Below are 24185 nucleotides of genomic sequence, written 5' to 3'. Positions count from 1 at the left end.
GTCAGATTTCTCTCTATGCTGGCGTCAGACCTCCCTCTATGCTGGCGTCAGATCCCCCTCTATGCTGGCGTCAGATCTCCCTCTATGTTGGCTTCAGTCTCCCTCTATGTTGGCGTCAAATCTCCCTCTGCAGGCGTCAGATCTCCCTCTATGCTGGCGTCAGATCTCTCTCTAAGCTGGTGACAGATCTCCCTCTATGCTGGCGTCACATCTCCTCTATGCTGGCAACAGATCTCCCTCTATGTTAGCGTCAGATCTCCTCTATGCTGATGTGCGTTGTTAGTAGCTGGATGCCATTGTCATTTCCCAAGTGCATACCCTTGTATTAGTGTCACAGATACGTTTTGTTGCATTTACGTCAGTATACTTGAGAGTGAATGTATTGACATTGATTATTGAGAAATATTAATGATTAAACATTTTCTTAAGGCTACTATTTGAAACTCACTCAATTTCACAAGGGGTGATTGTTTGTCCTGGCTGTTCGCATCGATTCGTCATATGAAAATTAGTGTAAAAGCGGCGTAAAACTACATTCACTCATTTATACGTTAAAGTCAGCGCTGTCTTTCGAACGTTCTACATCTCAACCACGAAACGCGAGTTCCTGGTGGCCTTGACCCCTGCAAAGTGTAACTGATGTTTTCTGTGCAGAATGGCGAGACCGCCGTCCACCTGGCGGCTAAAAACGGCCACGCAGAAGTGCTGAAACGTCTACTGCTGTGCGGCGTCGAGGTTGACGACAGGGACGTGGTAAGGCCGCGGGGCAGGGGGCGGAGCCGGGGGTGGGGCGGGGGTGGGGTGGGGTGGGGTGGGGTGGGGGTGAGGATGGTGGTGCAGAATTTATAGGTCACATACATTGAGTGACCTGACCTTACAGTGCACTCTGGTTATATCAAAGTATGTATACAAAATGCCTACTATGTCACAATGCCGCGATGTAATACTTTATGTCTCGAATTCTCAGATGATCGGTATTAGATAGAGGTAGCTCATTATTGAAATTTTAAAGACTGAAACACACGTAGTTTTGCTTTATATACACACTGGAGACTCGCCTGATACAATTCTCAAACGCATTTTGATGAACGACATTTTTGTAAATTGAAACAATGTTTGTTGACCATTAACACTTCCGGCTTTAATCCCATGTCCCAAAGATGCTTATACACACTACACTATTGTCATGCACATCGTGTTCTGACATGCGCTCTGTGATCTTTTTATCAATTTTTAATCAGACCGGATCAGCTTACAAACTGACCGGATCCTAATTAGCCTACTGGTGTAATACTTTTGCGTGTCTGAGTTCACTTCTCAGTTGGTCATTTGTAAAACTGTCAATACCAACGGATTAATATTGTATACGTTGGCAGGCATCAGACATACAACGGCAACCTGGTAGTGTCTGATCACTACAAAGCATGTTTTGGGATTAGCGACTCCTTGTTGTCCGATGGTTAATATGTATTTGAAACTGATGACGGTGGAAAAAGCTGACTCATTTCTGACAAGGGAGCACTTGCGTCGCAATTCGCAGCGGAGAGATACATACATCAACCGCTGAAACCGCTGAATGTGGGTTTGAATCCTAGATCTTCCCCCACTAACAGTTCTGGTGTTGAATGTTTCTGATGTTGAATGATTCTATGTGACAGCGGCCTTGGCGCGGAATTCAAATTCCGTTTCTGATGAAAAATTGAACTTGAGTAGTGCAGCCTATTGGCGGCCATTTGGTCAAGAAATACAAAGTTGAAATACAGGATAAACGTACGCAATAATTATCAAATGTTACGAATAAAGAATGAATGTTCCAATTAAGGGTCATTATTGACATTCGAATAATGACTCAAAATACAAAACGATACCAATGAACAATTCGTCATGTGTGAAGAAAGAATAAAGTGTACTAAAGAACGTCAGTACACAAAAAGGACACTGATCTGCTAAAGGACAACGTTAACAATAAAGAACGCCAGATGGCGCTACAATTTGTAAAACATTCCGAGTTAACTGCTTGTCCCGCCGTGTACAAGATAAATGCATGCTGAAATGTATTACGTCATTCCTCGTGCACTCACGAACGGACATGCCGAGTTATATTTCTGACGCGCAAATTCGTAAGATCGGAAAAGTGAACGTTGTGCAAGAATATTGCGGCACTTGGTTTACCTCAGATTATCATAACTATCATGTTACTGAGAACCTGCATGCACGTCGCTATATAAGTGAAATAATCTTGAATGCGACGCTCAAACTTATGTCGACCGCCTCCGTGGTCTAGTGGTAGAGCGTCCACCCGGAGAGCGGAAGGTCCGGGGTTCGATCCCCGGCCGCGTCATACCAAAAGACGTTAAAATATGGTACTTGTTGTTACCCTGTCTGGCGCTCGGCATTAAGGGGCTTAAACAAGGACTGGTCGGCTCGGAGTCAGTTTAGCGTGTCTGAGTGGGATATTCATGTTAAACTGCGGCATGGTATCTCAGTGAGCTAGCACTATAAATCGGCATCAGTCCGGACTAGTACAAGCAGCCACACAAACACACACACGTACATGCACGTCGCTATATAAGTGCAATAATCTTGGACGCGACGTTAAACCCCATTTCACCTCACCACCTCAAACCTATCTCACCTCACCTCACCTTTTCATCCAGACCCTCTCCGTGATATAACTGAAATGTTCAAAGCGGCGTTGAGCCCAATTCGCTCTCTATAGAAGAAGGTAGAGAGACTATTTCAAATGCATGGATAGTTCATTTTTTGCATTGAAATCACTTTGTTTCTGCTGCTGTAGGAGGGTAGAACAGCCCTGCATGCTGCCGCCGAGAACGGCCATCGAGAGGTCGTTGACCTCCTCCTCGACTACACGGCCAGTGCCAATGCCGAGACTGTCGTGAGTACTACTCGGCATCAGAATAAATAGAATAGTTTACTTTACTTTCATATAACATGTCGGTCACGTCATGGCATAAACATGTCAAATGCTTAGGTTACGAGATGAGAAGATATTTGCCACACACGCCAAATTTGGTATTTTTAGCCTGAAACCTTGGGTCATTGAGCGAGGGTGAAATACGCATATAGTATCATGAGATAATCATGTTCATATTTTCAAACAAATAGAGTATTTCATTTTTATTCAGTTAATGCTTTTGGTATGTTATCGTAAAATACTGTCATTTTGTGTGTTAAATATGGATATCTCACTGTTGAAAGTTACGTCGCATGTGTAACGGCCGCCATGTTTGCTTGCAGCGTGAAGTCACTCCGCTCCACCTGGCGGCAATGCATGCCCACGTGGATGTCTGCCAGAGCCTCCTCAAATACGGATGCAATGCTAATGCTCAAAACTTTGTAAGTTTTTTATTTCTAACTTCTTCAAATCTAGACTGTTTTTAGTCTCGCATTTATCTCTTGTCCGATTAGTAATTAAAGCTTGGCGGAGATGCGATAATGAGTAATAGTTGAACAGCCTAACATCATCACCTTTTGTTCTGAATGTCGGGTGGCCTAGTGGTTAAAGCGTTCGCTCGTCACGCCGAAGACCCGGGTTCGATTCCCGACATGGGTACAATGTGTGAAGCCCATTCCTGGTGTCCCCCGCCGTGATATTGCTGGAATATTGCTAAAAGTGGCGTAAAACCATACTCACTCACTCTGAATGTCTCAGTGGGTGACATTGTTGCGACACTCAGTCGTGCCAGGATCCGCTGATACAAAACACAGCCCCGGCTATGTTGATGGGTTTATCAGCAATATGCCCGTGCTCGTGGGTTTCACCAATGTGATAAAGGTCTAAGTGTATCACCTTGACACTGACGCGTGGTGCCAGTACTGTTCAAAGTTGGGCTAGCCTCGACAGTCTCTCTCACACCATCTGGGGCGGTCGGATAGCCTAGTGGTTAAAGCGTTCGCTCGTCACGCCGAAGACCCGGGTGCGATTCCCGACATGGGTAAAATGTGTGAAGCCCATTTCTGGTGTCCCACGCCGTAATATTGCTGGAATATTGCTAAAAGCGGCGTAAAACCATACTCACTCACTCACTCTCACACCGTCTTCCCGAGTCAAGGTAACTAACTGAATATAAAAGTTCAGTTTCCACCCTTTGCCGAACTTGCCTGCAATTCCAACGTGCAGATTTCGGTCGACTGGAGGATTTGCAAAGCTCGTGTACCGTCAACTAGGCGTCGACAGATATTTTCCAATTCCTTTCATGTTTTTAATCAAGGTGTTCAGGTGATTTGATGCACTTCGCGGGGTACGACCTGTGGTTTTTTCAATATAGATTATCGATCAGATCGTCATGCCTGGGAGCCGCCATTTTGTTTGAAGGAAATGCAACTGTTGGCGCTACGATCGAGCCTGGAAATTCCAGCCTTGTTCGGCAAGGAAACTTTTATAACTCCCTTGCTCTCACCCAGTTCCACTGAGGTATGAATCCTGAACACAGGGTGCTGTGTTGTACTGTACGGACCGATGTTGCTGTGTAAATCAATGCTTGGATGTTTTACATTTCAGCAGGGGAATACCGCCTTACACACGGCAGCTTTAGCCAACCACAAAGAAGTAGCTCTGGTGCTTGTTGAGAGTAACTGCGAACTAGATCTTCCTAATCACGTACGTTATTCAACTGAATATATTGTAAATGGTAAACATGTTTGGTGTGTCTTATCTCTAAAACCTGTTAATATTATATTAGGTAAGCAGTGAAAGTGGGGGTCATTTCTGAATTACTAAAACCGGTTTGGTATATTTCAACACTGAAACATCTTTGGAATATCTCAACACTGAAACATCTTTGGAATATCTCAACACTGAAACATCTTTGGAATATCTCAGCACTGAAACATCTTTGGAATATCTCAACAATGAAACACGTTTGGGATATGCCAACACTGAAACACGTTTGGGATATGTCAACTCTGAAACACGTTTGGGATATGCCAACACTGAAACACGTTTGGGCTATGTCAACACTGAAACACGTTTGGGATATGCCAACACTGAAACACGTTTGGGATATGTCAACACTAAAACACGTTTGGGATATGTCAACACTGAAACACGTTTGGGATATCAAAACATTGAAAACACGTTTGGAACATCTTTGGGATATCTAATTGGCATTTCTCAAACTCTACAACCTGTACTTTGGAACATTCATATGAAGTAAAGATAATGGACCGCCGACTTGATCTGAATAGAAAGGCACAGGGATACGGATTCCTTGTCCTGAAGGGATGCTCAGCGTATAGATACTTGTTCATAGTTACGTTGTGTGTATCTGTTTGGCAGCGTCTCCAGACGGCGCTACACGTGGGGGTGGAAAACGGCTACCTGGACGTGGTGGAAGTGTTGCTGGCCGGTGGAGCCAGTCTCGAGGCCAGAGAGAAGGTGGGGCTTCCGGGACGTCACAGACACTGCCGGGCAAAAGAAAGTATACACTTGAAAATTGGATTTGACTAATAAATCAGAAACATTATCCAAATGTTACGAGGCTGAAGACAGTCGTCGAAACACTGCTATTGTTGGGTTCAAAACACAACTAGGATACCGGTAACGGCATAAAATACATCATTATCGAATAACCATTTCTCGTTTATTTCATATTTTTTTGGCCACCATCAAACATGGGGGGTGTACTTTCTTTTGCCCGGCACAGTTGGGGTCAGATAGATGTCGCACATTGTGGACGTTCAGCAACAATTGAGCCGGTCAGTACAGTGGAAGTGATAAGACAGTATAGTCAGAAAATGTGGGGCGATCAGACAGCAGTTGCACGCACCAGAGAAGCTCACTGGAGACAGACAGGAGCCATGAACACTGGAGACAATTATACAGAAGTCACGCACACAATAGACGATCAGACAATAGTTACACACACGGCAGATAAGTAGAAAGTAGTAGCACAAACTAAAGAAGATGCATTAGTTGCCAGACAAATATCATACAGTAGTCATACACTAAGCAGATCGACAGTTTAGCATGAAAGTCGAGATTTGTGCATTGGAACAGTTACACCACGCATAAGACATAGTCAGCCATATGTACGTTCTATGTTGACGGCCGATCAAGGACGGATCTGATTGAATATATTGTTGAATTCCAGACGGGTAAGACGGCTCTCCAACTTGCCGCTAGGGGGAGCTTTGTCGCCATAGTAGACATGATCATCAAAGCAGATAGGTACTACGCCATAGCGAGGGTGAGTGTTATAAGTAGCGCTTACTCCTAACCATCAACCATGTTCACCAACGCTGCTAAGACTCATGATTTGATTCAATCCTTTAAGTAATACTGTTAAAGCCTTTAGACTTTATCCAGTTGGCTGGCCCAGTCATCTCAATTTGCTGTACAGAGTGGCGTCCCGGAGGCGTTCCATGATCATATGATCTTCGAGATTCGCCCTGATTATGATCATTAGTTTGTAAGTAATATACCCGTGCTCGTAGGTTTCATTTAAGTGGTACAAGTGTAAGAGCAGCATCACCCCTACATTGGTTTCCCAGGTGGAGACTCGATTATATACATGTTGCCTTGATGTAGAACGAATATCGCTGGCATTAAACAACATCCATCCACTCTCTGTCTGTATCAGGACTACCACGACATGGACCTCGGCTATGTGGACCCGCACCAGTACCTCCGTCGTCTTGCCCACCCCGCAGCCTCGCAGATGAAGGAGGTGATGTGGAAACTCGCCACAAAACAGCTCAAGCAGTACGACTGGAAGAAGCTTGCAGTTCAGTGGAGGTTCACACCAGAACATATCAGATCTATAGAACACCAGTATACAGGTTGGTCTTCATAGGTTCACGGGTGGGTTTTACTAGAGCACTGATACGAGGGTGGGTTTTACTAGAGCACCAATGCACGGGTGGGTCTTAGACCATCAGTATATAGTTCAGTCTTCTTGGAATGTAGGTTCACGGGTGGGTCTTCGACCATCAGTATATGGTTCGGTCTCCTTGGAACAGAGGAACACGGGTGGGTCTTACTAGAGCACCGATACACGGGTGGGTCTTAGAACATTAGTATATGGTTCAGTCTTCCTGGAACGTAGGTACACGGGTGGGTTTTACTTGAGCACCGATATACGGGTGGGTCTTAGAACATCAGTATATGGTTCCGTCCTCCTGGAACAGGGGAACATGGGTGGGTTTTACTAGAGCACCGATACACGGGTGGGTCTTAGAACATTAGTATATGGTTCAGTCTTCCTGGAACGTAGGTACACGGGTGGGTTTTACTTGAGCACCGATATACGGGTGGGTCTTAGAACATCAGTATATGGTTCCGTCCTCCTGGAACAGGGGAACATGGGTGGGTTTTACTAGAGCACCGATACACGGGTGGGTCTTAGAACATCAGTATATGGTTCAGTCTTCCTGGAACGTAGGTACACGGGTGGGTTTTACTTGAGCACCGATATACGGGTGGGTCTTAGAACATCAGTATATGGTTCCGTCCTCCTGGAACAGGGGAACATGGGTGGGTTTTACTGGAGCACCGATACACGGGTGGGTCTTAGAACATCAGTATATGGTTCCGTCCTCCTGGAACAGGGGAACATGGGTGGGTTTTACTAGAGCACCGATACACGGGTGGGTCTTAGAACATCAGTATATGGTTCAGTCTTCCTGGAACGTAGGTACACGGGTGGGTTTTACTTGAGCACCGATATACGGGTGGGTCTTAGAACATCAGTATATGGTTCCGTCCTCCTGGAACAGGGGAACATGGGTGGGTTTTACTGGAGCACCGATACACGGGTGGGTCTAAGACCATCAGTATATAGTTCAGTCTTTCTGGAACAGAGGAACACGGGTGGGTTTTACTAGAGCACCGATACACGGGTGGGTCTAAGACCATCAGTATATAGTTCAGTCTTTCTGGAACAGAGGGACACCGGTGGGTTTTACTAGAGCACTGATACGAGGGTGGGTTTTACTAGAGCACCAATGCACGGGTGGGTCTTAGACCATCAGTATATAGTTCAGTCTTCCTGGAATGTAGGTTCAAGGGTGGGTCTTCGATCATCAGCATATGGTTCGGTCTTCTTGGAACAGAGGAACACGGGTGGGTCTTACTAGAGCACCGATACACGGGTGGGTCTTAGACCATCAGTATATAGTTCAGTCTTCCTGGAACAGAGGAACACCGGTGGGTTTTACTAGAGCACCGATACACGGGTGGGTCTTAGACCATCAGTATATAGTTCAGTCTTCCTGGAACAGAGGGACACCGGTGGGTTTTACTAGAGCACCGATACACGGGTGGGTCTTAGAACATCAGTATATGGTTCAGTCTTTCTGGAACACCAGTACACGAGTAGCTCTCCCTAGAACATCGTGAAACTATTACATGTGCGCATGGCATGATTTTATGGCTTTCTGTGCAGGTCCTAACAGTTACAAGGAGCATGGCTACAGGCTACTGATGATCTGGCTGCACGGAGTGAGAAAGGACGAGAATGTTCTCAAACTGCTGTTCGAGGCTCTAGTCAGCGTAGACAAGAGACAATTAGCAGGTGAGGCCTCAACCATTCTCCATGTTAAAAAGTCGACACTGTCTTTTCTTCATGTCACAAAGTCTACACCAACCATTACCCATGTTAATACCTTACACCAACCAATCCCCATGTTACAGTCTCATTAAAGTTAGATGTTTCACCACGCTAGGCTACCTCTCTGACTTATATGTCCATGAGCATGTACCTGTACACCTAGTTATCCTCTGTCTTGTGCTCCACAGAGTCCATACGAAGGAAAGCCAACTTACAAGCTCAGAAACAATGTTCGCCAACGTTTTGTGAAATATCTTAGCAGCTCCTCCAGGTATAGACTGGACATATAACCAAAGCATGTCGCTTCTTGTCAACGCTGCATGGGACAGAGATGCGTCTTGGTGTGAGGCTGTGTGTTAAATTCTCAGGAGTCTGCGACACGTGCATGAGAACTGAAGATGTTCAAGTATTGTCACACTGACACCAATGTCAAGGTGGATGAAGAACACCAAGGAAAGAACACATCCATGAGCAGCTAATGACTGTATCTCCTCGGTATAACGCGCCATCTGCTGATGTTCCACGTCGGGCGATTCCAGTCTTCTTGCCTTGCTCGCGGTAACACGTTACAGTGAGGCCTTGTCGTGGTATACGAACGAAATGGTGCGATATTTGCTTTTCCGAGGAGTAGAGCAAAGATTGAGGACTGTTTGTGCTATAGCGGCGATTCCGTATAACGTAGGTTGCCTTATTTAATATACATATACTACTTCGTGGTATCCTCATCATCACAAACTGACTTTGCAAGTGTACTCCGGATGTGGTAAGACAAGCTTGATACCAGCAGGCGCTCCTGAAGCGTCGACATGCCGGAGTAATTGATCATTCATTATACGTGATTATATAATTACATCATGGGGACTCTACTACATGGTACTACCTTCGCAAAGTATACTAATGTACGTTACTGTCTGCAGGGTGAAGGTAAATACGGGGTGTATACACGAGTCAGGGGTTAGAGGATCAGTACCCAACACGCTAGAACTTGACGCTCCCTGGAACTCCCGTTGGCACTCCCTGGAACTCCCGTTGGCACTCCCTGGAACTCCCCTTGGCTCTCCCGGGCAACCGCTTCCCTACACAACACATCTTTACAACATAACAGCCAATGCATCCGGTCAGCCTGCCTTGGCAGAATATGGTGCAATATCATCGCTTTAACTTACGTGTTATTGAAAGGGTGTTACCATGGAAATTGGTTCCATTGATGTTTTGAAGGATTACAACCAGGATACGCCACAGTGGACGGAGTGACATATCAAAGGCATCTTATGTGCCGTTTGTATGAATACAAAGTGACTGTAGCCCTCAAAGCATCTTCCCACGGCAAGGGCGTCAACTGACCATAAAAGTCCAGTTTTCCACCCTTGCCAAACGAGGCTGGAATTTCTGGGCTCGAGCGTAGCGCCACCAGTGGCTATTACGAGTTACGTCCCTTCAATGTTCCTCCTAGTGACCAATCAGATTCCATCTCTCATATCACATGCATTTCCTTCAAACAAAATGGCAGCGCCCTGTAAAGACGATCTGATCGATAATCAAGATCTATATTGTAATAAAACGGGTCTTACCCCGCGATGTGCATACAATTACGTGAACACCTTGATTAAAAACATAAAAGAATTTGCAAAATATCTGTCGACGCTCAGTTGGCGGTACACATGCTTTGTAAATACTGCAGCCGAAATCTTCACGTTGAAATCCATGTCGTTTACGAATCGGATGTCTAGTTCGTTACGCGATGCGATTTTGATTTGACTATGCATAGACTCGTCAGCCCAGCCATAATGTAACTCCATAATTGCAGCCTAGTTCGGCAAGGGTGGAAACTGGACTTTTATAGTCGGTAAACTCCCTTGCCTCGGGAAGATGCCCTCAAAGGACCACTCAGTGTTACAGCCAGTTCCGGTGCAGCATTCCGGGAAGGCATTGTTACAAGTGGTCGTGAAGGATATGTTGTTTGATGGAATAACAGAATCAGGCAACACAATTCTATTTATCTCTTTTCTTGCCTGGGCCATCGTATTATCGTGGTACTTTCCATCACCCGTGACAGAGTAAACCCTTGTACATGTTACAGTTTCAGTAACCATGAATTTTTTTATCTTTTCATATGAAGTGATTTCCTGAGCCTGCTAACTCCAGTGATTTCAGGTGTGGCAATCGCAGAGTTATGTCCCTTATCGTGTCGGGATCCGTTGATCCTCAGCACTATACCCGTTCTCACCAAAGTGGTAAACCTCTGCTTCACTTTGGGATTTCCTCCCACTTCAATCTGAAACAACATGGTGTAGCTGAAATACTGCCCATGGTCTAGTGTCTGTCCCAGTTCATGCAGTAATCACGTGTCATGTTATAAAATCACACGTACGAATTCCTTTTATTTCTGTAGTATCCAATACAAACACCGCTTCACTGCTTGAATCTATCAGATACATTACTCGTTCCCTAAAAGTTATCCCTGTAACTTCCGGTAAACCGCTTGGACTCTACCAGGAACCCAGGAACCTCCGGTCATATGCTTATCTCTTTCAGTGCAGAAAACTAGCAAATACGGTTCATTGAAAACTAGCAAATGCAGTTCTTTGCTTAAATCTGTCGTTTCAGCAGCCCAGTAACTCGTGATGATATAACCATCACTGAAGTAACCCGACGCAGCCGTATAACTTCCTTTTAAATGCCTACAAGTTTCTGTTACTGCTTGTACGACTGTACCCATATAGAAACCCTGTACCTCCTGACAAACCGTAAATATTTTTGTACCCTACTTGTAAACTAGTAACCCTCCGCTAAACATGTTTCTTGTACCCTAACAGTAACCCAGTCACTAATGGTGACCAATTACATCCGGGTATGTCCCGAAGAAGTCTATCAGAGTGATGACGTTCAGTGGGATGTCGTTCAGCGTGACGGCGTTCTGGGTGATGGCGTTGTGGATGCTTGAGAGTGGCTACAAGGTGTACAGGCCCTCAGGAGTGCTTGCTTCTACCTCTGTGCAGGGAGACCTGGATTGTGATATACCCGTTACCTTTAGCGTGTACGTTTCATCTTGTTGCCGAATCGGTACACAAAGACATTGACATTTGTCAGAGTATGTGTAGTGTATGGTTGTTACCAAATAGAATCATATATCTTACCTTTGTTGAGTGAATTTTAAGTCGTGTTTTAGATGAGCGTCGACAGTCCTATGTATATATGTACACTTCGTGAACGATCTTTATTTATTTTATGTATCAGAACTCGTTTGTTACCGTTAAATTTTGACATTGCTGTTTTTATCCGTGTTCAAGTGATTTTTCTACAAAGATGTGTATCGTGTTTTCTATTTCTTGTTATTCCCGTGGGGAACTTACCCTTGCAGTCAACTGTTTCTAGAGATGTTTCAAGTTGTTCGAAATACGTCATATATTTCCAACGTCTCTCAATATTTATAATGCTCTAAATACACCCCAGGCATAATACCCCGTGTATAACCCAGTTGTAATGCCCAATAATGCCAAGTTGTGATGCCCAATAATGCCCAGTTGAGATGCTCAATAATGCCCAGTTGAGATGCCCGATAATGCCCAGTTGTAATGTTCCATAAATACCCCGTTTGTTATGCTGCCTACTGCTCCCAGTTCCAGTACCCTATTCGAATTCCCTGTTCCATGCATCAGTCTTCAACAATGCTCAAGCGTCAATCCTCCATAATGCTCATGTATCAATCCTTTATAATGCTCCTGTATTAATCCTACATATAATCCAGTATCAATCCATCATAATGCCCCTGTACCAATCCATCATAATGCCCCTGTACCAATCCTCCATAATGCCCCTATATCAATCCTTCATAATGCTCCTGTATTAATCCTTTAAAATGCCCCGTATCAATCCTTCATAATGCCCCTGTATCAATCCTGCATAATGCTCCTGTATTAATCCTTCATAATGCTCCTGTATTAATCCTACATATAATCCAGTATCAATCCATCATAATGCCCCTGTACCAATCCATCATAATACCTCTGTATCAATCCTCCATAATGCCCCTATATCAATCCTTCATAATGCTCCTGTATTAATCCTTTAAAATGCCCCAGTATCAATCCTTCATAATGCCCCTGTATCAATCCTGCATAATGCTCCTGTATTAATCCTTCATAATGCCCAGTATCAATCTTTCATAATGCTCCTGTATTAATCCTTCATAATGACCCAGTATCAATCCTTCATAATGCTCCAGTATTAATCCTTCATAATGCCCCAGTATCAATCCTTCATAATGCCCCTGTATCAATCCTTCATAATGCTCATGTATTAATCCTTCATAATGCCCTAGTATCAATCCTTCATAATGCCCCTGTATGAATCCTTTATAATGCTCCTGTATTAATCCTTCATAATGCCCCAGTATCAATCCTTCATAATGCCCAAAGGTAACTATGCATACATGGCAGTACATAAAAATATCAATCATGCTTGTATAACTAATCACAAACCAAATTGTCTGCAACAACCAATCAAACAAGAGCAAAATCCAGTTATATGAACTAACAATTCGAGATTCAATACATATGACCCCACGAAGGTAACACTGTTCCATAACCAATACAAAAAGCAAAATCCAGTTATATCAACTAACAATTTAAGATTCCATAACTATGGTACTAACATTCCACTAATACTGTTCCATAAAGTGTCATCACCCCAGTTGTAATGATATGTAATGCCCCAGGTGGAATGCGCCATAATGCCTTGGTGGATATTGCTCCACAATGCTCAAGTTGTAATGCTTCATAATGCCCCATGTGTAATGCTTCATAATGCCTCAGTTGGTAATGCCCCACAACGGTCAAGTTTTAATGCATCATAATGCCTCAGTAGTTAATTCTCCATGCCGCTCAAGTTCTAATGCTTCATAATCCTCAGTTGGTAATTCTCCATACCACTCAAATTATAATGCTTCATAATGCCTCAGTAGGTAATTCTCCATACCACTCAAGTTATAATGCTTCATAATGCCTCAGTAGGTAATTCTCCATACCGCGCAAATTATAATGCCTCAGTAGGTAATTCTTCATACCACTATAGTTATAATGCTTCATAATGCCTCAGTAGGTAATTCTGAACACCACTCAAATTATAATGCGTCATAATGCCTCATTAGGTAACTCTCCATACCACTAAAGTTCTTATGCTTCATAATGCCTCAGAAGGTACTTCTACATACCACTCAAGTTATAATGCTTCATAATGCCTCAGTAGGTAATATTCCATACCGGTCAAATTATAATGCTTCATAATGCCTCAGTATAGGTAATTCTCCATACCGCTCAAGTTATAATGCTTCATAATGGCAAAATAGTTAATGCCCTACAACGGTCAAGTTATAATGCTTCATAATGCCTCAGTAGGTAATTCTCCATAATGCTCAAGTTATAATGCTGAAGTGATAATACCTGCTAATTTATGTATCCATGCAGTGTGAATAGTTCTATAGAATTATGTCAAGGAGCTACTTAGGACGTGGGTAATCTGCACTCTGCTTAATTTCCTTGACTACTCGTTACACTTGGACATGAAAGGGGTGAGTTATGCACATGGGTCAGTGAAGAGTATGGAACTTGCTCCATAACTTAGTTCCTATTATGGATGGTTATGTGTGATACCTTTTTGAATTTTCAAGATGTCTTAATTTTTGTTGTAAGACGCTCATTACGTTGTGTCTTCAGAGACTGATAACATCAGTGTTTTGTAGGATGAGGGTTTATGGATCTGTGTGTAATGATGTTTGTTTGAAGGGCTTGAATTTACAGGTGAAAACATTATTCAAAAGAAAAATACCTGAAAAATAAGAAGCTATTATTATTATTTTCACATTATCCTACTTATCCTCCAACTATAAAAGGACTGTGGTCAGTCCTTTAAACAATAATCAGTGTTAACAGCAGTTCCAAATGGTGTTTCCATTTTACATTGCCTTACTCCAGCCTGGTCATCCAATAAACCAGCCTGCTGTTTCATAACGACAGTTTGCATATGTGGTTGCTCGAGTGTTTTGTTGTTTCTTACATCTTGTACCGTATATGTCCACAGAAAAGCCCAATTTCGAGGACCCAAAAAAAGATTTTGTAGAAAGAGGTCAGCTTATCCACGGGATACACTTTCAAGACAGTATTTTTCAGATCGTGATCTGTTAGAAACATTGCCTTATTTGCAATATTCCAGCTTTATTATGGTGGTCTGAAAATAATTGAGTCGGGCCAGACAATCTAGTGATCGACATCATGAGCATCGATCTATGAAACTTGGATATGATGACATGCATCAACCAAGTCAGTGAGCCTGACCACCCGACCCCGTTAGTCACCTCGTATTCTAAACCGGATCTTGTAGTGGACAGATAGAAATTACTAGCATTCCAATAGCGGACAGGTGGGGATTACCAGCACTCCAATAGTGGATAGACAAATAGGAATTACTAGCACTCCAATAGTGGATAGAGATGAGGGAATTACTAGCACTCCAATAGTGGATAGACAGGTAGGAATTACTAGCACTCCAATAGTGGATAGACAGGTAGAAATTACTAGCACTCCAATAGTGGATAGACAGGTAGGAATTACTAGCACTCCAATGGTGGATAGACAGGTAGGAATTACTAGCACTCCAATAGTGGATAGACAGGTAGGAATTACTAGCACTCCAATAGTGGATACATAGGTAGGAACTACTAGCACTCCAATAGTGGATAGACAGGTAGGAATTACTAGCACTCCAATAGCAGGAATAGTGGACAGGTACAAAATATGGTTATCAAAACAGTGTTATTTCAGCAAGTTAGGTACACAGCTTGTGAGCCATGGCTTAAATAGGTAAGATCACTAGGACCTAGATGTCTAATTGGTGAAATGGTTAGATCAAACTATATAACAGACCTAACTAATCATTTCCATGAATTGACATCGAGTCCTCATGGACAAACCTAAGCCATCAAGCAAGTCAACTGAAAGCAGGAGGAAATGTATTGTCAACACAACCAATGAAAGACAGCCACCTCCAATGCTTAAGTTGGTATCCATTACTGGTTTCTTGGCGTACATCGGAAATATGTCACAGGACTATCATCACAATGTTTAATATTACCACACTGATAAGGCTATAATACAGAGAGCCTTTGTCTCTAGCAAACTCCCTGACTGACAAGTGTTTGGTCAGATACAGTAATAATAACCTGCCATCATTTAATGGTCTGGTTAAAAGAAATCCTCTCCAAACTTCATATTACAAGGTCACACGAATAGAGATATTCCTGATGTCCTTACAAGCAGTGTGTCATGTTCTGAACCTCATTTTCATTTCATTTGTTTGTTGTTTAACGTCACATTCAGCAATATTTCAGCTATATGACGGCGGTCTGTAAATAATCGTGTCCGGACCAGACAATCCAGTGATTAATATCATGAGCATCGATCCATGCAAATAGGATACAATGATATGCATCAACCAAGTCAGCCACCCTGATCACCTGACCTCATTAGTCGCCTCTTACCACAAGCATGGTTTGCTTCTGAACCTCAAGTGAAGTCTGTAAGGATGTTGAGGTGTGCCCTTTGAGATTTACAGGTGATAAGGCTAAAAAAATAATAGACTTGGTTCTCAGGCACCGGCCGCAAAATCATAAAATCTGCCACATATTTTCTAATTTTTCTTTAAAAAAAGAAGAAAAATCTTTAAATATTCTGTGTCTCGAACACATGAGCCCGCCAGTGAAATGCTACAATACTTAAGAAGAACATGATTTCACTGAAATTATTGTAAACAAAATTTAGTTACATACTTTAATACTTGAACAACTAAAAAACAAAACAAAAAACGACACCTGCCCATCCACACTATATTTTCAAAAGCCATTGCCTAAGAGCCAATTCTTTTATTTTCTTAAGAATAACCAGAAGTATAATTTTCATTGACAAAGGCAATAGGTGATTTGAAATTTTGCTCATTTAGCCTAGTATGTTCATCATTTTCGATGTGTTTGACATGTGCTGATGTACGTTTATCTCCAGCTTGACAATATACAAAGCATAAAAGACTCAGAAGGTATGTTCATTAAACAAAATGGGATTTCTAAGTGTGCGCTTTAAGCACCAGAAACTTATTTTATTCATGACATTATGATTTTTAATCAGGCCATTGACACTTTCATACAAGTAATTTTTGGGGCACGGTTGGCCCAGTCATCTAAGGCGCCGCGATTCGCTGTGCAGAATTGAGTCCTTTGGGCACGCCAGAAACCTATGATGGTGAATCCCGGTTCGCCCCGATTATGTTTCTAGGTTTGTCAGCACCATACCTGCACTTGTGGGTTTCACCGAAGTGGTAAACATCTCAGACCTGCATCACTTTCGGCTTTCCTCCCACATTAAGCTGACACGCCATGATATAACTGGAATACTGTTAAAATTGGCGTTAAACCTAACTCACTCAATCACTCACTTCAAGTAATTTTGAACTCTGCCTTATCATCAAATAACCTTTATATTAGATTCACCCTGCTGAATGTTCACATAAAGACTGACATCAAGGCAACAGTCAGATCATGGACGCATCAACTCTGCACAGTAAATGTATTAGGCTTAAACGAATAAAAGATGGCTTCAGGCAAGGATTTTTGAAAATATAGCACAGACGGGCGGTTTATATGGTGTGGCTTGTTCAAACTACTATGTAACCAAATATATAGTTGTGAACCATCAACCTGGGAAAGGGCCTCCCTACATAGTGTGCATGTAAAGGGAAGTAACTGTGTGCTATCTTGGATTGGATTATTTTTAAGTACCAGGTATTAGGATTTTTTAATGTTTTTTTTTAAATGGCAATTAAAACAAAACGTGTGGATGACTTTATGATGATGCGGGTGGAGCCTGAGAACCAAGGCCATTTTTTTTAAAGCCTAATACATCCACTGTGCAGAGTTGATATGTCCATGAATCAAAACCTTCACCAATATAGCAGCCCAACTAATATCGACCTCATCAAACGAAGGCAAATTCAAGAGATATAGTTAGGAATACAAACTTACATATGATACATGGAAGACTTAGGAATTAAGTTATTTAACAACATACACCACTCAAAAGAAGTTAAAGAACCCTAAGTCTTTTCATATGAATAATAGTTAATCTGTCATGGCCATCGGGAAATAAGGTGTTTGAGTAGCATGCCATCACTGTATAAGAAACATTTACAAGACTGAAACTGCTACCCCTCAGAAAACATTAGACTAGGTTTCACATGTATCACTCCATCGTTTGTCCATGGAAGCAAGAGATTTCACTTCATTACATCTTGACAACACAAGAATAACAAAGGCTGTTGAGCTAGTCAGTCTGATCTACTTCCGGACCTTTGCCCAGGACCTTGGTGCCGGCTGACCAAGAGGGCTGCTCCAGGTCAACAGGGTAATCTGAGGACACTGACAGCACACCGAGTCGAGATCTACTCTTCACGGAGGAGAACCTCCCATGCACATCCTGCATGTGTATAGCAAGGGAACGGGAAGACATGAACCTGTTGGCACAAAAAATACACAAATAATCCGAGGTGGTTTCATCAATGAAATCAGGTGCTTCAGTTTGGGCACTGCAGCTGGAGTCTGCTTGCACTCTGTTTCTGCTGACATCACCCTCTGACAGATACCTATGTCGGACTCCCGAGCTGCTGCCAGGTCTTCCAATACATATGCTGCTAGGGGCTTCAGAAGCTGCCGAGCTGGGTGTCCCAGAGTATACAATTTTGGCCCTGCCTGGCTCCTGCCCTGACAGACTTCTGCCCATCTTGACACTCTGGCCGGGGTGCTGCTTCCTCATATGGACTTGGAAATTATCTCCCCTTTTGATCATCCTGCAGCAGATCGGACACTGGTACAGCACACCCAGGATATGCAGGGAAGCGTGTCGCAACAAGTTGGCCCTGTTGGAGAAGATCTTAAGGCAGACTGGACAGTTTTGCTGGTAGTCTACACTGTGTAAGGATGCATGGGCTGCAAAGTCGTTCTTGTCTCTGATCTCAGCATTACACAGCGCGCATGTCGGAAAGTTGGGGGTTTTCTTCCTGTGGGGTTTTGAATGCAAGCGAGATAATGATGATTGATACTGAGGCAGGAAAGATGACGTCTGCCCATGCAAGGACGAGGAATCAATATGTGGCATAGACTCCCCATGACCCACAAAGTTCTTCCATCTCAACACAGATCCTGCTGAGGGAGATGCTCCGTGAGGAAACACGGAACTAGCTGGAGCAGACTTCAATGGATCCATGACTGGAATCCCAGGGAATGTTGTTTCACCGTGGACAGAGGTGGGGTAAGCCTGCATGAAGGGGGAATCCATCTCTCCAAGAGCATAGGTACTTAACGATAGATCCGACTGTCGGAACAGAGCACTGTGGTCCTGGCTGCTGACATCACACTCCTCGAGCATGTCCTCATCTTGATCATCGCTGTCATCATCTTTGTTGTCTCCTGCAGTCGAGTCCTCCATGTTGACACTAGAGTTGCACAAATCATCATATACTTCAGCCTTAATCAGAACGTCCTCTACATGACAGTCAAGTCTGTCCTGGCCGTGAGATTCCTCTGGGAGGTACTTACACTGTCTGATATTCTTATGAAAGGGTCGTTGCTCAATATGTTCATCATCAGTCATAAGCGATTGAGGCGTTGACAAAATATGACCAAATTGTTTAGAGGTGCCATTCTGTGAGTGTTCACTATCACTTGAATGACATCTACTGGATTCTTTTGCTGCAGCAGAATACTGCAAAGTTCGGACATCCTTACCACATAAAGCTTTTCTGTGAGAGAAGCCACTATTTGACACAGATGGACTAGACAATTTCTTGTGATCCCTTTCAATGTTACCATGGTTACTGACATGAGATGAAGATGCCTCAACTGACCTACAGTCTTCGCTGTATCTGTCCAATGAGTCACTGCAGGGTCCACCAACTGCTTTTCTTGGAAAACTAGATGAGTCTCTAAAAGGAGGTTTCTTGTTTCCAGTTGTAGATGGCTGTGCACCTTCTCCATTGCTCTTCCTTTCTGGAACAGACAACTCACACAGGTCGTTGGCACTTGACACAATCTCAGGAACGGATCTCTTACAGCTGCCTGTCTCCGACTTCACCCTGGAGGGAGCCTGTGGAACGCTCTCCACCTCACTATCTGACCGTGACACAGGACTGAGCTGCTGCGGGATGGCATCTCCATATTTGGAGGAGCCTGGCATGGGGATGAAGGAGAGGGAGGCTGGGATACCTCCCCAGACCTTGCTTCGGTCCAGCAGGAACTGGGACACCTGGTCGGAGCTCTGCACCTCGTCAGCCTCATCTGCAATACACAAACACCATCTCTTACCTGGTTCGTCAAATGACATTACCAGACACATTAACTAGGCATGACTTTCAGACTTCACATGCTAATCCTGCATGAGACAAATGGTGTATCTGGAGTCCTGGATCGGCTATGTCACATGTGACGCATTTATGAACATCAGTTTACACAACATACCAGTATGTTCGTTTGTACATCAGACCAATCTAATATCTCTTGAATATGAGTAATTCTTCAAATATTAACTAACATGGTATTCAGGTTTGGTGGTGAGTATATGGCTATAACGAATTATTAGACAACATGTTAACTAGGCATGACTTTTAAAGGAGTTATATTATTATGTGTTCTTGAATCTAGGCAGTGACAGTATGGTAAGTTAACTGTATTTAGCATGTTTTCCAGGATGCACAGCACAATGGGACGCCAGTGATGAACAAACTGATATGTGCGCCACCTGTATATTTTCTGTACTCTGGGCAGTCTAGGTTTCATACTAATTTACATCAATGGAAAAACGCTAAAAGAAAGGTGAGTTGAGGTGAGGTGAAATGGGATTTAACGTTGCCTCCAAGATTATTGCGACATGCATGTATGTGTGTCTGTTTGTGTGGCTGCTTGTAATAGTCCGGACTGATGCCGATTTATAGTGCTAGCTCACTGAGATACCATGATGCAGTTTAACATGAATACCCCACTCAGACACAGTATACTGACTCCGAGCTGACCAGTCCTTCTTTTAGCCCCTTAATGCCGAGCGCAAGACAGGGTAACAACAAGTACCAGCTTTTAACGTCTTTTGGTATGACGTGGCCGGGGATCGAACACTCTCCAGGTGGACGCTCTACCACTAGACCACGGAGGCGATCGCTAAAAGAAAGTACTATCAATGCTGACACTATTTATATTTTATACACATGCCATCTTTTTGTGATAAATGATCATCTTAATAGCTAAATAGTTCCATATTGTCCTCAGAATACCCACACAATATAGAAGTATGCATTAAGAAAGTCAGACCATGTCATACCAGTATCATATTTAGCTTCTTCCTCCAGAAACGCCACAGTCACTGCTCCTATGATCTTTCCCAGGGACTTGAGGCTGTTACAGTGATGAACACTGGTCACTCGAAGCTCCTGTCGAATGTTATCAAAAAACACCTCTGCACTACTTGACTGGGCCAGCATTATAGTAGGGTCTGCTTTTTCCTTCGTACCTGAAATGAAAATGGATTCATATTGTTTATACGACTGTTAATTACACCACATACTATAATAAGGCATACAAGTATTGTATTAGTAATCCATAAGGGCATTAACACCATGATGTTAACCTAAAGATGTTTCAACTAATGACAGCTCCTATGCTCTCAACTGTCCAACTGTTTTGTATTTTCACTACTTGCATAATATTGTCATAGCGACTGATTTACGACACCCATTGTCTGAAGAACATTTAATTGCAAAGGCTCATTATCCTGGAGCCATGACATCTTTATGCCTTGAAACACTTAATTGCTGTTATTTATAAGATGCTAATCCTATTTGTTAATCCCCATTTTTGTGTACATCGACCGTCTGCCATCCTGAACAAGATGTGCAAGTATGTCACTGATGATTTACTGTTTACATTTATATTTATTACTTACTAAATGTCAGGTGACCTTGGCTATATAAGCCTTGGTCCAGAGAGGAGAGAAAGAAAGGTCTTACCCTTAGCCTAGCTAGGGTTAGGCTGGGTGCTCTGGGGCACCAAGACAACAACCACAACCACTATGTGCTGACCTGGCACAAAGTGTCTTTTGTATGTATATATCTACATGCATAAAGTAAAACTGTATATACCGCAAGCCATCGTCTCCAAGTTGTCACTTCCAACTGAGAACCATACATCGGTCCCTTGCATATACGAGTATGCAAATTGTTCAACGTCAGACCGACACGCGTTGTTAATATGACAAGACGTGGAGCACTAGTGGCTAGATATGCACTGTTAACATATTCTGTCCTTCATCAAGGCTATAAAGCCTGAGGTCTTTGAAGTTTGCTGCTATAGTATTTAAATCAAGGTGAGGTGATGGGAAATGGGGTTTAACATCATGTTCAAGATTATTGCACTTATATAGTGATGTGCAGGCATGTTTGTTTGTTTGTTGTTTAACGCCGCACTCAGCAATATTCCAGCTATATGACGGCGGTCTGTAAATAATCGAGTCTGGACCAGACAATCCAGAGACTGACATCATGAGCATCGATCCACGCAATTGTGATCAATGACATGCATCAAGCAAGTCAGCGAGCCTGACCACCCGATCCCGTTAGTCGCCTCTTACGACAAGCATAGTTTCATGTGTGAGTGTGTGTGGCTGCTTGTACTAGTCGAGACTGACGCCGTTTTCATAGTGCTAGCTCGCTGAGATACCATGCCGCAGTTTAACATGAATACCCCACTCAAAATGATTCCAAGCTGACCAGTCCTTGTTTTAGTCCCTTAATGCCGAGCACCAGACAGGGTAACAACAAGTACCAGCTTTTAACGTCTTTTGGTATGACGTGGCCAGGGATCGAACCCCGGACCTTCCGCTCTCTGGGCGGATCCTCTACTAAACCAGATAGGCGGGCAAATTATTTTGGCATGTCAAAGAGCAGAATGAGTGTAAAGTAAACTGTTCTCTTTTCAGCAATAATGGCACCATTGGCCTCAACATTGTTGACATGGACAACACTGACGTCTGCTCTGACACTACATCTCCATCAGAAACAAAACCCGCTGGCTCTCTATCAACTGGTTGGGGATGTTTTTTGTACATGGGATACAGTTGATTTTCCAATTTAAGAGCATCTTGTTTTGCGTCTGAAACACTCACATGTTGTCTACTACATCTCCATCTAAATCAATTCAGCATCCTGTAACATCAGGAAGGCCTTACCACAACTCATGGGAGGCAGCAACAGCTTACTAAGTAATGACAAGTCCTTCCTTATCTGCAATACTTATCATGTCATACAACGGAACCAATTCTTTTTGTATAATTTAAAGACATTTAAACAATGAATAAAGAATAGAAATCTATGTAACATTCAATATAACCCAATTAGAAAGGGAAAACAGACACACATGTAAATGAGTGCACTAGATCTAGATCTACTTGTCTACCTTTCTCAAACAAGAAAAAAACTTCCAATTTGGGAAATTCTTTCTCTAGATGACATTGCTTGTCCTAATTATAAGATCGCAAAAAATGGCATCTTGGGGATTCTATGGTTCCAAGGTTTTCGGAGAACATGCAACCAGGATTGCCCAATCAGTGAAGTGGGCAAGCGCGGGCCCTTTCCAAGAAATAGAACGATCTGAAACCTTGTAGGATGAAACACACAAAATAGTTGTGGTTTTTTTTCAGTTTCATCATCTTCAGAATGAAATATACAAACGAACATCAGTAAAAGAAATGAGTCGATCTATCATAAAATTGTCTTTACTGTAGCAAGGCCCACAAACGCTGGTCGTAGTCCTGTGACGGCCTTTCATCACTTAGGCCCTATATTAGGCTACATCGGTTCAAGTATTGCTGTTAGAGCTACACGCTTCATCTGGCCTTGTCTGCTATCTGCAGTCAGGTCGGTGCATTTCACGATGTCGGTACTAATACAGTACAGCACAGATAAATCATCGCATATAAAATGCCCCTCGTACCTGCAATATGGTTATATCTTGTGATCAAACTGGATCATTGCGAATGGAGGACAGACACATCCACTGCTACTTGTCGTCAAAATTCTCAAATTCGTTTCCGCATCTCAGGATTTACCAAGGGACATAACTCTAATATGCTTCTTTCGACTGGGTGCTTGTCAAGATTTGGCGAGCGCCCTTCTAAAGAAGAACCAGTTGTATCCGCATCAGTGATTAGGTGAATGAATATTGGTTTACGACGCATGACTAATTTTATAGCTTTTATGGTAAGATTCCATGTAATTTCATACTAAGGAAGAAGAATCATGTGCACATGATGTCGAAGACGACACCAATTATCACAAATAGGCTATAACACAGGCTCGTTGATATTCTCCTATCAATATGGAAAATGCTCCTTTATGCTTGGTCAGTCAGAGGTTTCAAATCACAATAACAACCACTGATTAGAAACAGGATGCCATTTGGACATAGGGCCTACATAAAACGCAGTTGCTGTACCAAAGGGACATAAGCATCATGTTAAAAGAATTGATATAAAA

The 24185-nt window shown here is 42.9% G+C and overlaps 2 protein-coding genes across 2 annotated transcripts in view; one reads left to right on the top strand and one right to left on the bottom strand.

The window, feature by feature from the left end:
• Positions 1-12403, top strand: part of LOC139463133 (ankyrin repeat and death domain-containing protein 1A-like) — a 58590-nt gene extending 46187 nt beyond the window's left edge. The window contains exons 8-16 of the mRNA XM_071244563.1: positions 655-753; positions 2798-2896; positions 3259-3357; positions 4523-4621; positions 5300-5398; positions 6114-6209; positions 6603-6801; positions 8406-8534; positions 8759-12403. Coding sequence (XP_071100664.1) covers positions 655-753; positions 2798-2896; positions 3259-3357; positions 4523-4621; positions 5300-5398; positions 6114-6209; positions 6603-6801; positions 8406-8534; positions 8759-8829 — 990 coding nt within the window. The 3' untranslated portion in view covers positions 8830-12403. The remainder of the gene's footprint in view (positions 1-654; positions 754-2797; positions 2897-3258; positions 3358-4522; positions 4622-5299; positions 5399-6113; positions 6210-6602; positions 6802-8405; positions 8535-8758) is intronic.
• A 4045-nt stretch (positions 12404-16448) lies between these two features.
• Positions 16449-23738, bottom strand: LOC139463116 (zinc finger and BTB domain-containing protein 11-like). Its single transcript, XM_071244562.1, has 3 exons — positions 23644-23738; positions 20978-21166; positions 16449-19944 (listed from the first exon to the last, which is right to left on the bottom strand). Exons 2-3 carry the CDS (start codon positions 21135-21137, stop codon positions 17936-17938), a joined length of 2169 nt encoding a protein of 722 aa, XP_071100663.1. The 5' UTR covers positions 21138-21166; positions 23644-23738; the 3' UTR covers positions 16449-17935.
• Between the last annotated feature and the right edge of the window lie 447 nt (positions 23739-24185).

This window comes from Haliotis cracherodii, unplaced genomic scaffold (genome assembly GCF_022045235.1).
Source record: "Haliotis cracherodii isolate W230 unplaced genomic scaffold, xgHalCrac1.p SCAF_1, whole genome shotgun sequence".
Lineage (NCBI taxonomy): Eukaryota > Metazoa > Mollusca > Gastropoda > Lepetellida > Haliotidae > Haliotis > Haliotis cracherodii.
Note: the sequence above shows the minus strand (reverse complement) of the source record. Positions and strands in the feature narration are given on the sequence as shown.